The sequence below is a fragment of the Neopsephotus bourkii genome, unplaced genomic scaffold (genome assembly GCF_033783945.1).
Source record: "Neopsephotus bourkii isolate Nb327-2 ecotype Australia unplaced genomic scaffold, CSIRO-AGI_Nbou_v1 NB_867, whole genome shotgun sequence".
Lineage (NCBI taxonomy): Eukaryota > Metazoa > Chordata > Aves > Psittaciformes > Psittacidae > Neopsephotus > Neopsephotus bourkii.
In genome coordinates this window covers 1,139,918-1,155,688 of record NW_026901363.1, presented here as the reverse complement: position 1 = coordinate 1,155,688, position 15,771 = coordinate 1,139,918, and the positions used below count along the sequence as shown (strand labels likewise).

General features: G+C 49.0%; 1 protein-coding gene across 3 annotated transcripts in view; it reads left to right on the top strand.

Moving 5' to 3' along the window:
• The first annotated feature begins 626 nt into the window (after positions 1 to 626).
• The window catches only part of GABRA3 (gamma-aminobutyric acid type A receptor subunit alpha3), a 63,879-nt gene continuing 48,734 nt past the window's right edge, over positions 627 to 15,771 (top strand). Inside the window, exons 1-3 of one of the 3 annotated variants that reach the window (XM_061356748.1) lie at positions 627 to 777; positions 9,865 to 9,993; positions 13,705 to 13,826. In XM_061356748.1, coding sequence (XP_061212732.1) covers positions 9,905 to 9,993; positions 13,705 to 13,826 — 211 coding nt within the window. In that variant the 5' untranslated portion in view covers positions 627 to 777; positions 9,865 to 9,904. Of the gene's footprint in view, positions 778 to 4,905; positions 4,925 to 9,864; positions 9,994 to 13,704; positions 13,827 to 15,771 lie in introns of those variants that run through there. The other 2 variants (XM_061356749.1, XM_061356750.1) reach the window with 2 other exon arrangements.

The window sequence follows — 15,771 nt, the reverse complement described above, 5'->3', positions numbered from 1 at the left end:
CAGGTTTCGCCTTCGCAGCTTCACGGGTGTGTGGCTCTGCAAAGCACCCAGAGCCCAGCCAGCTCTGTCCAGTGCATCTTGCATCACACTTCCTTGGGATACCTACACTGCCACACTGAATCTGTCCTTGTGTTCACTGCCTATTCCTTGCTGCGTTTTAACCTCTCTTCCTCCCGCCCCTTCTCTGCATTTATTTTCCTCTTTGTGCCGTTTTATTGTGATATAAATCTTGGCAATTCCAAGTTGCAGGCCAAACTTCCCTGCCCCGCTGGCAGACCTGGGATTTGGCCAGGCCTTGCAGCGAGGAGGTTGGCAGGAGCTGGGGTACAGAGTACCCGTCGGGCTGCTTGCCATCTCCCTTCAGAGCACCAGCGCCGTGGAAAGCTCCCTTCCTTTCAACAGGTAGACGCTGGGAGCAGCCAGCCGTGCTCATCCTCCTGCGCAGAAAGGATGCTGCGTGGCCGGGGGTTTGGCAAAGGGCATCGCTTGGTGTGGTGGCCCCAACCTGGGGAGGGGAGGGCGGCAGCGAGCCGCGCTGCGGGGAGGGCAGCTCCGCACAAAGCGGGTGGGTAAACCCTCCTCCGGCGCGCGGGGAGGAGGAGGAAGGCGGAGGGATGCTGCTTCCCTCCCTCCATCGCGCTCTCGCTCTCTCTCTCCCTCCCTCGCCGCGGCCGCAGGAGCGCAGGCAGCGGCAGCCCGGCACGGCGGCTCGGGGCACGCAGCCCCGAGGAGCGCAGGGGGCTCCGGCCGGGCCCCGCTGGGGCAGCCGACGCGGCGGTGAGTGCGGGCGGGGCGGCGGTTCGCGTCCTGGCTCCCCCGGAGTCTCCCCGCGCCGCCTCGGCGGCTGCACCGAGAGGCGGGTACCCGCCCTGCCCGGGGGTAATGGGGAGCGGGGGGCAGCGAGGACCACCCGGCCGGGGATGGGGCTCCCGGGCGCTGCGCTGCCCGCCGGTTATTGTCAAAGGGCCGGTGAACAATGCGGGGAGCAGCGGCTTGTCCCTGCTCGCATCCCCCAGGGATGGGGGTTCGGGAGGGTCGGAGCATCTCTGCTCCCGCAGCAACTCCGGACCGTGCCGCTCCGAAGCACAGCGGCCGCCCGAGCCGGGCAGTGGTCCCCCTGCGCTGGGGACACTCAGGGCTGCAGCCTGCCAGCCTGGTACTGCCGGCTGGAGAGTGGGGATAGGTGTAAGCGGCTGTGATAGAAAATGTCTATATGAGGATAATGCTAGAGCCGGACAGCGAATGCAGGGAAAGGGCTGAGTGGGAGAGCGGTACAGTAAAGTCAAGTCAAGTTTCTCCCTGAATCCTGCAGCCAGGCCTAATGGGCACTGATGCTGTGTCAGGGGGGGCAGGAGAGAGGAAAAAGGGCTCCAGATCTTCCCCCCCCCCGAGTTAGTAGGACTGAGGAGTAGAATAAAATAAAACTAAGCATTAGACAGTCCATGCTGCAACATTTTATCCATTGTTCCTCGCACTGCCTTCTGCCAGAACAATTCTCATCTGGACAAGAGAAGTATAATTGAACAAATAGTTCATTTCCCTAGCCAATTGCATCCATAGTCTATCCCCTATATCTGCTGCCGTCTGGCTGCAAACACAGCAGCGTCCTCAGGCAGAAAGGGAGAGCTGGGACCCTCTGGTGAGGCTCTGAACAGCCACCCAGCCCCAGCAAGAGCAAGCTCACCTGAGTTGTTCTGAAGGCAGCAGCAGATTTGTTCCCTCATCTCAGGTCCTCTTAGCTTCCTTGTGGGGAGTGTGAAGAAGGTAAATAACAGGTGGCAAGACAGGTCCAGCCTACAACTAGGAGATGCTATGTGTGGTTCAGGCAAGTCCTCTCCTTTCTGTAGTGTCTTAACTTTCTCTTTACCCTGGAGGATAAAGGATTTTGGGCTGTTTTGAGGTGGTGATGCTGTTGTGTTTGCCAGCCTGCCCTTCAGCCTGTGCCTGTGGTGGCAGGGTGCCCTGCAGTGCGCTCACATGCATGCACAGACAGAAGAGTGCATGAGCCGATGCTCCTGCTCTTTTCCAAGAGAGCTTTGGACAGCTGGCGGGGTTGCGGTTGCACCATGACCTCCTTGGCACATGCTTGGCCGAAGGCTGCATCCTTTCCTCTGGAGTCTCTTGCTGGTTTGCAGAGCACAGCAGAGCTCGATGCATGGGGATACACAGATGTATTGTCCGCACTGCTGCGAGACGCACTTAGCACTGGGAGGCTACTGCTTTTCCTTGTTTCTGGAGCTTCTCTTTGCAGGTGTGCATCATACAGCTTTCCTCCTTCTGTTCTTTCTTGTTTCCTCTTTTTTCTTTGTCTGTAAATTGTCACCTCTCCCACTTCATCTTCTACTTCATCTTTTCCTGCTTAATCCATTCTTTCACCTCCGTTTCTTTCTCCCTAAGTAGACCGTGTCCTCTTCAGCTTGCTCCTCTCAGCACTGGAGAAGCAGCTCAGCCCCTCATCTCAGTGGGAGTATTCCTGCCAACTGTTTACAAAAAGTAGCACAATACTCAGACTGAACACTGACATAATTACATACCCAGCCAGAGAGCGTAGTAAATAATACTGCCTTTCAAGCTTTTGCCCAGTGGTGAGTCTTTTGACATCTCTTTTGCCCATGGGCTAACTGTATTATACTTGACTTGTATTTACTTATATTCTGGAAACACTAAGTCAGTGCACAGATATATGGTATCAAAAGGGATGTACGCTGATGTCTTGCACCATGTACACTTACTGTGCCTGTATGCATCCTGTGCCTGAATATGCATCATACAGCTCTGCTCCTGCATTCAGGCTTTGACAGTCATGCTTGGCAAGTGTGAGCGCTGTCAGGAAAGGCACAGTTGCTGAGGTGTGGATATTGTTCCATCAGTGAAGGAAAGATGGCTGTGAGGTGAAGGTCAAGAGCACCAGCAGAAGGCACAGAGCTTGGCTAGCCGTGTCTGCACTGGTTAGGGTGCTAGCTAGTTTTCCAAAGGTGAGTGTGATTGATCGCAGACTGGGTACTGTCAGCACGGTTGTATTTCCAGTTGTGCTTGTGAGCCTGAGTCTGTCTGCAGTTGCTTTGATTGTGAGTCAGTCTGTCTGCAGTTGCAGTAGCTGTGAATCAGTGTCTGCCTGTAATTACGTGGGTGAATCAGTGTTGGCTTGTTACACTTTGAGTGCAAATGGTTTCCCATAGCAGTTGTGGGTGTGAATCACTCTACAATCCCTCTGGATGTGTTTTTTGAGTAGAGAGATGCAACACTGGGATTAATTTTGTTTTGATGAGGAAAAACTGTCAAGCAGCTTCTTGTTTTGAAAAATTAAAGCTGAGTTGGGAGTTGGGCACAGAGCTTGTTCCTCTGTTACCAGCTTTCTACTGAAGAGATCCGCTTTAAGGCTTGCTCCCAAGGTTTCCATGTGGATCTGAACCTTTAATTTCTTTAACTTGTGCCACTGGTCCTGGGTGTCCTCTTCTGCTGACATCTCTTGCAGAGCTGCAGACAACGCATTTGGTAGCCATCACGTGTGCCTCACACCTTATGTGTGTGGCACATTCATGGGAAGGTTGTTTATGGCTTGTGTAGTGTGTGTGTTTATGGGGACAAGCTAGTGTGTGCCCTCGGGTAGGTAAGCACAAACATTTTCATGCTTGTGAGTTGAAGACTATGTGGTTCCTTTGCCATATGCCTCTTGCCGTGAGCCAGGGCTATTTCTCTAAGTAGATTGTAAACAGCAAGTTTGATTCAGGTAGGTGGAGGAACTGCTGCCTGTCTCTTGTTCGTGCAAAACACTGTAGTAGCTTCTGGCTTTCAGCAGCATCTGTATGGCATAAAGCAGTGCTAAACTGGGAGGCAAGTCAGAGAAATTTAAGCTACATCAGATGATGGAAGTAGAGCACTTGCCTTGGTCCAGGCTAACAAACTAAGCATCCCCTGTGCTGACTAGTGCAGGTGGAGTGTGGTGCTGGCACAGCTGGACTGGTTCCAGGAGACACTGGCTTGGGTGTCTCTGCCTGTGTTGTGCAGTGTATGCCTGCAGCCCGTTTAGCTCATTTCAGAACAAAAGGATACAAACAACCAGTAGGGCAAGGGTCTTGTGAAACACCATAGTATCTTATACCATTATTTTCATGCTTCCAGATGAACCTTGGCTGCCCATTGTCACCCCTGCCTTCAAATAAAAAGAGTTTTATTCTAAGAGACCCTTCTTTAAGCTGAAGAAGTTGAGAACTGAAGCAAAACCTCCTCAACAGGGACACAGGGTAGCATGTACATTGCCTGCATTTACTGGTGCTGCACTGAGGGCTTGCTGGTTGCCTGTATCTGCAGAGAGAGCTTGGAGCTTTACCTAAAGACGTGCTAGAAGAGGCATAGCCATGATCACCACAAGGCTGGTGTGCTCATGGAGGACTGGTGATGGCTGGGCAGAGCACAGTCTGTGCGGTCTGGATGATTTTGGAATCCCTGAAAGGTGTCAGAGGACCTCTCCTGATGCCTGGGACCTGTTTTACAGAGGCTGTAGTGCAATGAGGAAGGGCTTTAAGGAGCTTCTTGTGCTGTGCAAGTGTGCCTGACTTCTGGGGTAAATATGCAGGTGTTGTGAGGTCACCTATAGTGCTGTGCTCAGATGTGTTACTGTGCAGGTGGATGGATGTGCTTGTCATCCCCAGGGTCAAGATGACCCTCTTATCCCTGCATGGAAGTGCTTGTAGCTGGGCTCTTGCACTGAGGTTGCCTCTAATTTCCAGTTCGTTTTCCAGCTGCTTCCCAGCACCAGCTCCTCATTGCACAGCCCTCTCTGAGATACCTCGCTTGGCAAAGAAGTGGAGCAGCTGCCGGGGCTGGGGGCTCAGTGAGAGCTCTGAGAGCTCAGCACTCTTTCAGCTGGTGCCACTGGTGTTGGTTCATGGTGTGTGGGCATGCTGACCTACTGACACTGCAGGTACACAGCACCTCTGGGTGCAGCAATGGGATAAAAATGTCCTTTGGGCTGCTTCACGAATGCCGCCTGCATTATTACACTACTGCTAAGTGAATCAGGTTGTTCCCTTGGCTGTGCATGTTCCAAGGAGGCAATAATTTGAGAGAGGTACTGATGTGGCTCTCACGAGCAAACACAGTTAGGTTTAGGTGTCTTTTCTTTCTTCATTCCCCCTCTGACACTTGCTGTTCTCCCAGCCTTTATTGCAAACTTTACTTTTCTCCACCTCCAGAGCTCTATCTGTCTTTCCCTTGTCAGCAGAAGCTTGTGTTAATCACTCATTCCTAAGAAGGCATTTCAGAATATTTAATCATTATGGAATAAGGTTTTATGAAATTATCAAGCTCATTATGACAAGCCAGGAGGTACCCTAGTAACTGTGTTAACTTTGGGTACCACGCTGACCTGGAAGGTGTCATCACTTTCTTGGTTCCCGAACCCACCTCAGTAGGAACAGGGGCTGAAGCATGTTAGTGTCTTGAGGACAATAAAGGTTTTCCAAATCCTCGTTCCAAAACTGCTCATCCAACAGGAAGGCTGTATTTCTGGGGAGTGTTGTTACGCTATGATGCTCTGGAGATTGGACAGACTGAGTGTGCTGTAGAGGAGTGGGTATGTTTATGATGCCTTTAGTATCTGGTTATAGAGACACCTGCCAAAATCCAGAGTGCACAGAATTGTAAACCTCAAGTATTGCTGGATTCCAGCTGAAAAGTGTTAGCTGGGCTCCTGAGAAAATCTGCATTGGATTCAGCTGTGGAGGTTACCAGCAACTGCAGAAATAGTGATGAATGCATTCACTAACTGTGCCATTAAGAAATGAGCAATGGACAGATGGAGGAAGGAAGTGCAGAGCTCTTTTGAACACATACAATCCCTATAGGCTCCATCTTGCATAGGCATAGATGAGCACCAGAAGCTAGAGAGTGATGTTCTTTACCTTATGTGAAAGAGGGGTCAGTTTGATTCGTATCACTGTTTTCCAAGCAGATAAATCTTTGTATTCTGCTTTTTTTCTGAATGGATTCTGTGCTTGTTTCCTTTCCACAAGACCTAGTAAGAAATCTTGAATTATTTTTCCTTCTTTGGGACTATTGCCATCCAACTAACATTCCTAACCCCTCACTCATTTACATGCAGTTACAAGTGTGATGCCTGCATCCTCCCCCCCCTTCCAAGAGGAGCAGGGATACCTGAAAGTATTCAGATCAAGACATTGTCTGTTTCTGTGCCTTCCTCAGTGGTAAGTGACAGCTAAATAACATTTTGCTTAAGCACCTTCTGCAAGGGCAGCACCCTTGCTGCAAGGGCAGCATAGTTCAGGCTGGAGTAGCCCCAGTTTTCCTTTCCCTCGGTGTTTCCATTCCTTTCCTTTGCTCAAAAGGGTGTTGCAGACCAAGGGACCCCTTTCTCCACACAGTAACTGCTGTGGGGCAGACAGACCTCTGCAAGGGTGACTCTTCTGTGCTGCAATCTAAGGAGCTCCATTACTGGGCTGTTGAAACCAGGACCGGTTTTACAAACCTGCCAGCCCAGAAACCTTTTTGTTAGAAAGGCTGTGTGGGCAGTAGCTATTAGGCTTATAAAGCCCTTGCTCTGGCTGATATTCTGTGTGTCCCTGTGGCTGGTGCTTGGCCTGGAAGAGCAAAAGCCCCAGGAAAGGGGAGAGGTGACGCTGAGAGCTGTTGTGCCATGGGGACCACACTAGCCTCTGGCTGTGGGGAGCTTTGGAAGATCCCTTGAGCTGTATGAAAGATGAAGTCACTTCCTTTGCAAAAGCTTCCTTACATCCCTCAGAGGAATGCTTTTTGCCTGGCAATAGGGTAGTGAGCATCAGTGCTGGAAAGGGGTTGTTCCTTCTGGTGCTGCCCCAGTACTCCCAAGCCAGCCCTGGCTCAATATCACAAGGCTACCAGGGTTCATCACTGACAATTTAAGCCCCTGTGTTAATCAGGAGTGCCAGTCACAGTCCTCAGGACCAGATCTGCTTCTCGAATCAAAGGAGGCAAAACCCACGGAAAATGCTGTGCATTCTCTTGTATCCAGCTTCCTGGGAAAAATACAAGAACCAAAGGAAAATAGTAGGAAACAGTGCCAAGTTATTTTCCATGCTGTGTTGTCCTTCCCGAGTCCCTAAATGCAGCCATAGCAAACCAGCCATGCATGTATTCTCACACCCCATTTGGGGGGCATTCTGTGCACCAGTAAACTGAGCCATTGCTGGCAAAGTAATCACTTGGGCAAGTAGTGAAACAAGATGTTTCCTCCCAGTGCAGGTGTACAGAACTGGTTCTGATGCTTGAAATGAGACTTAAGCATGTATTTAACTTTATTTGACCAGCCCTGTTATCCTTGGCTAGCACCTTCCTCAATAGAATTATCCAAGTAGAAAATTAGCCCTTCATCTCCATATAATATTGAAGGAATTAAAAAAGGGTTTGGTAAGAATGTGGTTGTTTAGAGCTTCCTGGCACAGACAGGCATGTCTTACACACACCTACATGAAAAGTGTGCTTCTGGCCTTTGTTGCTGTTCCTGGCCCTATCTCTGTCTGAGTTATCTTGCTGCTCCATTTTCTGGTCCTCTTTCCTTCAGCTCCTCTGTGCCCCCTTTGGTGTGTAATCTCCCCAGTCCCTGGTCTCACCAAATCTAATAAAGATGCTCCAAAACCTTCTAGAGGAGTCAGAAGGGTTCCTGCAGACCCAGGAAGCACCCGCTGCAAACCCGAAGCGTTCCTATTTGTATGGGTATCTCTGCTCAAAAGCTGCTGGCAGGGCAAATTCTGCCAAAACAAACTATTTATTGAATTCAGCAATTGAATGGGAAAGTGTTGATTTCAGTGAGGTTTTTCAGTGGTGGTGTGGGCAGGGGAGAGGGAAACAGCAATGGTGGGATTTTGGCTTTTGGCTCATGTTTGAAATCGCCTTAATAAAAAAAAATCAAATCCTATTGTATAATTTGCAAGTATAAGTGAAATGAAAGGGAAATGTTGAAAGGAAATCTGTTGAGGAGCTTCTAATTGAAGGAGGTTTGAATTTGCCTTGTAGAAAACATCAACATTTTAGCTGTCCTTGTTGTGATTTGGAATGAGTCTCCCCAAACTGTTGGAATTTCCCACAGAACAGATGTTCAGCCTCTTAATTTGTGCTTCATCAGCAAATACATGGATTTCCAAGACTGTGTGTCCCTTCTCAGCTGGAGGGTGGCAGGAACCAGAGGAGCCATCCCAAATCAGGGCTTGTCTCACCAGAGGTGTAGGCGAGTCTATGCCAGAAGGCTCCTGCAGCCTCTGGTGTGTGCTCCTTTGGTGTGAAGGCTGTGCTTCCCTAGATAGCATCCTGATTAAATAAGGCCTGAGAACACCTACAAATGATCTCATGCACAAAATTAATCCATGCACTGATAGTTGCAAGGATTTTCAGTAATGGGGAGGAAGATAAAGGTAATGCATCTGAAGTATGAACATGCTTTATGCAAGGCAATGTTATTTTTTCCTTCTGTGCCTGCCATAAGTGAGCATATTGCCAGAACAAAAGCTGAGGTGGATGGATAAAGACTTGTAGTGTCTGTCTCTTTCATTCTGCTTTTGTGGCAGCTTATGTCCTATTAGAGCTGTACTGAGCTATAAAACAAGGATCAGACACAGCATCCAGAAGACCGTAGGGCCAAAATGATGTGGGTAACCAGGGTTAGCTAGATGCAGAATCCTGCTTGGGGCTGAGCTCCCAGCTCTCTGCATGGGATCTATGCTGCAGGTTTCTGCCTCCAAGTCCATGTGAAGAAGCCCCTGCTCACTGAGAGCACTTGCACTGAGAGCTCACCTGCCCTCTTCATCCTGAGCACTGTCTGACAGCTGAGAAATGCCCTTCATGTGGTGGGGTTTGGCTTTCAACCCAGCATCTCCTTCCTTTGTGCTGGAAGATGCTGCCCGAGGCTCTGCAGTATTGGTGCCTATTGAGTGGGGAAATCCAGAAGTCAGCTTTGGCTGGCAACAGCATCGTGCCCTTTCTGCAGGCTGTGATCAAAGTGAGCCTTCATTTATGGCTTTGGAGGCTCACACTGGCCATTTGTGCCTGGCTACCAAGGTGCTGAGCTGCTACTGCGCTAAATCTCCTGTGTGCCAGACATGGTGTCGTGCTGGGGAGACGTCACGACAAGCTGTATTTATACAGGCTGTTGCTTGGCAGTGCTGTTCCAAGGTGCATCAACATAATGAGATACATAAAAGGGGAAGGCAGTTAAATGTGCAATAACATCACAATAAAAGTAAAACTGAGCATTAATGAAAAATCTGAGCACACTAAGTGCAGCACAGCCGAGCACTCCCACTATCTTGGGCCTCAGTGCCCAAACTTAATAACAATTTCTGGCAGTGTCATTACCAGAATTAAATGAGGGCCTAAGTGTTCAGAAAAAGATGTTTGGGGAAAAAAATGGGTCTTGAGGCTTTGCAAGTGGTTCTGCTCCGTGGGTGTCCCCAAGGCAGCGCAGGTAGCAGGAGGCCGGGAACTGCTGTGAGGTGAGGATATGGGTTGAGAAGGAAGAGATGGCTGGAAGAACCAACAGTGCTGTCATTTTGGAAGTGGAGCTCTGCACTTGCTGAAGCACCTGGGAAGCTGCTGGATCGCTATGAAAATGGGGTGAGGGTTTGTGTGTGTATGTACATGCGTGGCTCTGACCCCATGCTGGGACTTCCCCAGGGCCAGCAGCACTGCAGTGGATGCTGCTGCCTTTGGTCCTGGTGGGGTCTCTGGGATTTCATATACAGCACCCCAGCAATACAGACTGCTGGTTAGCACAGATAAGCTGCTGGGCAAAAGTCAGCTGAGCAGATTGCTTTTCTCCTAATAAATAAAACCTATTTTCTCTTCTCTCCTTCCCCTCTGTGCCCACCCTGGCAGGTCTTGGAGGCTTGTGTGACTGTCACTGCGTGCTGATACCATGGCGCTGAGGCTCCTGGGAACAGGCTCACTCGCCTTTGTTAGCCTTGGAGTCCTAGTCCTGGTTTTGGCTCTCCCTGCTGACGCTGGGTAAGGTGGTGAACGCTGAGACTGTTGGGCAAAGCTGCAGTCCTCTTGCTATGCCTAAATATCCCAGGTCCAGTACCTATGTGAAGTAGTCCAGGGCAAAGCGCTAAGAAGTGTCTCTGCTGTGTTTGACCCTCCACTTGTCCCTATCCCCATGCCTTTCACCCCAGGGAGTGTAGAGTCCCTCATGGCTGAGCTGACTGATTACATTAGTGTTATCTGAGGTCCTCTCACTAAGGACAGTTGTCAGCATTTTTTGCAACAAAACCAGTTTTCAGTTTGTCCTCTTCACAATTCACTCTGGGCAAGGACTTGGAAGGGAGATTCTCCCCCTTTAATTTCTGAATACTTTTAAAGAAAAGAAAATGAAACTGCTTCAGTTGTTGGGCTTTCTGTGGTATAAGGACCTGTGGGCCGTACACTTGATGTGCTGCAGCATGGGGCAGGACTGGCCAGCCCTGGCTGGGCACTCTGTACTGTGTCGAGGCTATCCCAGCACAGGGAATGCTGCTGCCAGCCTCTGGGAGCTGTCAGGAGAAAACAAAAGCCTGTTAGCGTTTGACAGGTTCTGCAGCCCTCCTCTGCATCCCACTGGAGCCTCTGCTGGGGCTTGGGGAGCTCACAGAGCCCTTCAAGAAAGGGAAGCGAAGACACCACCAACACAGCCACGGGGAGGGATGAGCTTTGTACAGAGAGAGCGAAATGCAAATAACACATGACTTCTATGAAAAACTTAGGAAAGTCTTTAGAGCACCAGGTATGGACATGGAGGTGCTGCTGCTGATGAGTTACAAGTCCAGCAGCAACCAGGGATTTCTGTGCATGAAATAATGTCATTGCTGTCACTCGTACTTCACCCCTCTGCGTGGAGCTGTTTGCCCAGATGCATGCTCCTGCCTTGTCCTGCCCACCCCACTTCACCCACTTGGATCTAACTCTGCATAAACAAATGCTTCCCAAGCATGCCTTTACATGCCTCTGCCTTCCCCAGTGCTGCCCTTTTGCTTCCCATAACATAGTCACTGATGATGCTGCTGCTCCCTCACTGCCTGCCATGCGGGTGTCACTCTGGTCCACAGGAAGATTTGCTTGCTAAATTGCATACAAGGGTACCCTTGTTTGGAGCTGATGTGGCAGCCAGCTCTCCAGAGAGCGTGTGCACAGGGACGGGTGGTGAGGGAATGACTTTTCCTCAAGCCTATCCTCATTAAATTTGCTGTAAACCTTTGCCTTCCCTGCCTAAAGGCTTTTAATTGCCTTAAAACCGTGATCCCCATGTATCTTTTGAATTCCTTTACACCTTGCTACAGGGCAGCTTTAGCTTGATGTTAAGGCTACAGGTGAGCCAGCCCCAGACCTTGGCTGACTGGGGAATTAGCCACAGTCAGTGCCAGACAGAGGTGCTGCCTGCACCCTTACGTCGCCCTGCCCATGCTGCTCTTTCTTCCTCAGTGAATCCCATGCTGCTCACACTGAAGTTGAAACCTCAAATGTCAGGCTAAGTAAAACGGCTTTGAAATTTGTAAACTCATTTTCCCCATCACCGCTGAGCCTCCGCCAGGAATTCCTTCACAAAAATCTGTCCTCCCGCTCTTTATATTGCGGGTGATTTTTAAAGATAGCTTATAAAACATTAATGAATGAGCTTTCATGAGCACAGTAGCTATTCATAAGTTATAGATGGTTATATACCCATCAGCAGACACTGGTACAGATTGCTTTTAAGCATGACATCTACTGAAAGCTGTTACAATTGAAAGTCACTAATTACAGCAGGCATTTGTTAAATTCTCCAAAATTCTGCTTTTTCTGCAGGGAGTTCAGCTATTTCAAATATTTCAAGTCCAGATGAAAACCAAAACCAGTGTTTTGATTGGAATGCAAAGGCCTGAAGGCTGTGATGCAGTTTGTAATATCAGCGGTGGTTTGATGGTTTTGATCTGACAGGTGGCATTAGGGTTGGAGAATGGGTGTTTTCCCTACCATACCTCACTCCCCATCCCCTATGGGAACTGCAGTTTAAGCACTTTATTACCCTCTCAGGCTCTTAAAAAGCCAAGCTTACTGGCTTGACCTCTTCTCCCATGCTACCAGGTATTGGTTTGCTAAAACCAGAGGCTAAGGAGCCTTGTGAGAGATGGGATCCAATCCCTGGAGAAGTAAACCTCAAGCACTTGAAATGCAATTTCCCAGAGTGTTTAGTTATTGATGCCAACGCAAATTAATGTCAAAATTGCCCAAAATGGAATATTTCAATTAGCTGCCACATGCTGGATAGTATTGATTCCGCCTGCCTCTAAAAATACTCATACCCTGCTCTCGATTTTTCCTCTTTTGCTAGAAAACACTTTTTGCTCTAATTTATCTTAGACAAGCAGGGGTTTCTGCTGGGAGAACATTCTGATAGAGAGCTCCAAGCCAGCTCTGCTACTTGTCACCCTACTGACCCTTCACAGGGTATTTACAAATAGACCCACAGTGTCATGGGCGATGAGTCTAACCAGATAGGATGCAGCAGGATTAAGCTTTAAACTCCATAAATGATATTTCTCTTTCTGATCGGTTTTGTTTGCTTAGGGGTTTTTGTGGGGTTTTTTGCTTTGTTGTTTTGTGGGTTTTTTTCCCATCAATTACTTTCTGGGCACACTTAAAGCAGTGGCTGCACACACCAACTGGAGCAAGTGAAAGGGCAGGAGAAGGGAAGAAAGGTGGGAGGAGAAGGTAAGGGGTAGAAGTGTTAGAAACCAACAATCTAAGGGCTTCTCTTGCCCCAGCTGTGGGGACTGTTCCTCCAGTGCAGCGTAGGTAATTGCATCTACATCCAGGCATCCTTGCCTGGCAATTGCATCTACATCTCACACCACCAGAGTGTCTCTAGTTTGCTGTGTCTGTGGTCTTCATATGGGCAGTGCTCCCCCATCACTCACCTCCCTGTTTAGTGACACAAGGCTGATTTGCTGGTCGGGCTAGCTGGTACCATAGCTGAGGATCCCTCTGCTCTATCAGCCTTTCCTGCCTTGCCTGGCTGGGCTTCCTTAGCAATCCTGCTGCCCGTTTGTGCCTCTTAATCTCTCTTTGGCCTCATTGGTGTCTCTTTTATTTCCTCTTCCATCTTCCTTGCAATCTCCGCATCTCTATAGATTTTTCTTTTGTTTTGCTCTTACTTAATCTCTTGCTTTTCCATTTGTTTTGGTCCTAACAGCTATTTCTGCTGGGGAAAGCTGTGCTTAGAGCCACAGCACTGGTCCTCTGTGTAGTCTGAAATTTCTTTCTGAGGAAAGCCAGTTTCAGAAGCATTCTCAGGCTCCTTCTCTGTTGATTGAAAGGGAGATGCAAAATGCAAATTATTTGCAAATATCAAATCAAATGTATTATTTGTGCCCCTTGGGCTTGCAAAACTGCACTGAGAATTTTGTTTAGGAAGATCAGATTTTCTTGAGAAATTTACTACTTATTTTAGTCCACCTGGGGCAGCAAATGCCCCAAGGTCTTCATCTTCCTTGGAGGATTCCAGGCTTCTTGCATTGAGCAGAGTTAGGAACATGAAAATTCGTTTGGTTTCATTGCCTTATGAGCATGCACGCCCCACTGCAGCACAGGCTGGAGCATGAGCTGACATCCCTTTGTTTCCAGTAACTGCTCAGAGCATGGAAAGAGTAGGTTTCTCTGCTGATGATGTTTTTATCTCCTTTTTTTCCCCCCTTTATATGCCAGGCTTTCTCAGAAACATGTTTCAGACGTCGTTGATGACAGCAAAGACAACATCACTATTTTCACCCGCATCCTGGACAGGCTGTTGGATGGATACGACAACCGCCTCAGACCCGGACTCGGAGGTCAGTTGGGATGGACAGATGATGTTTTCCACAGCTGTGTAGCTTTAGAAATGAGAGGTTGCACAGAAGACTTCTTATGAAAGCTGATGCAGTCAGGGGAGGTTGGTTCAGGGCCATAGTCAGTCTGTTGTCAGTTTCCCTGTTTTGAGTCTGTGCTACTTTGTTTAATGGTTTATGAGATGAGAGGTACAAGTCTGACTGCTGTGGTCTTCTATGACATTACATTGATAGGCCTGTAGATGGAGCAAATATAATTAAACTTATTTCTGCTTTTATAGGCATTACCACTTCAGAAATGATGAAACTACCAGTTTGCAGGACCTTCAACTCGTGCTGTTGGTTGTTAGTCAGTGGGCTTTGCTGCAGAGCTTCTATCTTGACATCTCAGTTATTTCCCATGTAGCTTGGCAAGCTCTTCTGTGTGTGCTAGTCTGGGCACCAGGCAGTCAGCCAGGCTTTGTTGTCCCCTGAGCTGCTTTTAACATTGCTGCTATCAGAGCTTCTGCTGCTGACTGTCTCCAAGCACCTACAGTTGTGTAAGGTGCTTTAGAAAGCAAAATCACAGTAGTACCCTCCCTTCCCAATGCTTATGGCACACACGTAGTGGGATGTAAGGGGGCAGAAGCAACAGGGAGATGTGTGGGGAAGACAGACATGAGCTTCCTTAGTGAGATGAGGGAGTCATGAGCTGTGTGGTTTCTTGGTGTGCTGTTGTCAAGGGCTGTTGCTGTGACAGAGATGGGGACCCCTCTCAGGTGCTGGCAGCTGTGTGCCATGGGGGCTGCTGGGGTGATGTCCCTACACTGCTCTGAGCAATCCTGCTCAGCTGCAAAGGTGTGCTGCTGGACCATGATTCCCACCCAAAGCTGCAGTCACTGCGTGCTCCACTGTTCTGGAAGGTCCTGCTCCCAAGGGAAGCTGGGAATGAGATTTCATGACCTCTTGCATGCTGATGAGGGCTCTGGTGATACAGTGATAGCCTGGAGTTGCTCCCACCCCTCCTCTTGTTGTCTCTTCCCAGGCCCATGTTCACCTCTGTACTCTGGCCCTCTGCCCTTCCAAAGTCTAGGAGCACTTTGATCTCAAACAGAAACCATGCAAAATATGGGAAGGAGGGCTTTTCCAGTGAGCACCTCCCCTCTGATGGGCTGATAGGATCCAAGCAGGAAAGGGTTACTGTGTCTGCATAAGCCACCCATCACTTTTATTGCTTTTGTTGCTTGTTTCTTTCCCCCAGAATTAACTGCAGTCCTGCTAATAGCTTTGCTTCCTCAAGTCTCCCCAATGGCTGCATTGATTTAACTGAAATGAGTTCTGAAAGGGGACTGAGGAGGCATTTACGTTCACCGTAGGCTTGGTTGCAGACAACCCCATGCAAAGTATTAACAAGAGGACTCCCAGGAGCCCCTTGCTGGAGGAGTTAAAACCTTTGTTGGAATATCTCTACTCTGTTGCTTTAGATCCTTTAATAACATGTTTAACATAATAAATTGCCTTTGCCTGAGCCTGACATTGCATGTCTAAAGACTGCTTTCACCTCTGATTCCCTCTCATGGAGCACTCCTCTGGACCCACGTGGGAAGTTTTAACAAGGGCTACAGGTTTTGGGGGCTCTTGGCTGGTAATGAGTTGTCCTCAGTGTATGTGCATGGGGCCGCCTGGTGAGCCAGGCTTTCCCCCTAGTTGGACATGTTTACTGCAAGTCTTTTATCCCTTGGAATAGAAGGGCCGTCAGGGCTGCCGTCAGGAAGAACATTAGAGGGAAAGGCTTTTCCCCCATGCTGCTGGTGGCCAAAGAAGCAGAAATGGTCCTGCTGCAGACTCCAGACTTAGGGGTTAATCAAATGGCCTGGGGTGATAGCAAGTGATGGGTTACGTGAGATCTGTGAGAGGGATCAATTTGCTTCAAATCAGCAGCTATGCTGCTGTGTGATTCAGGGTATAT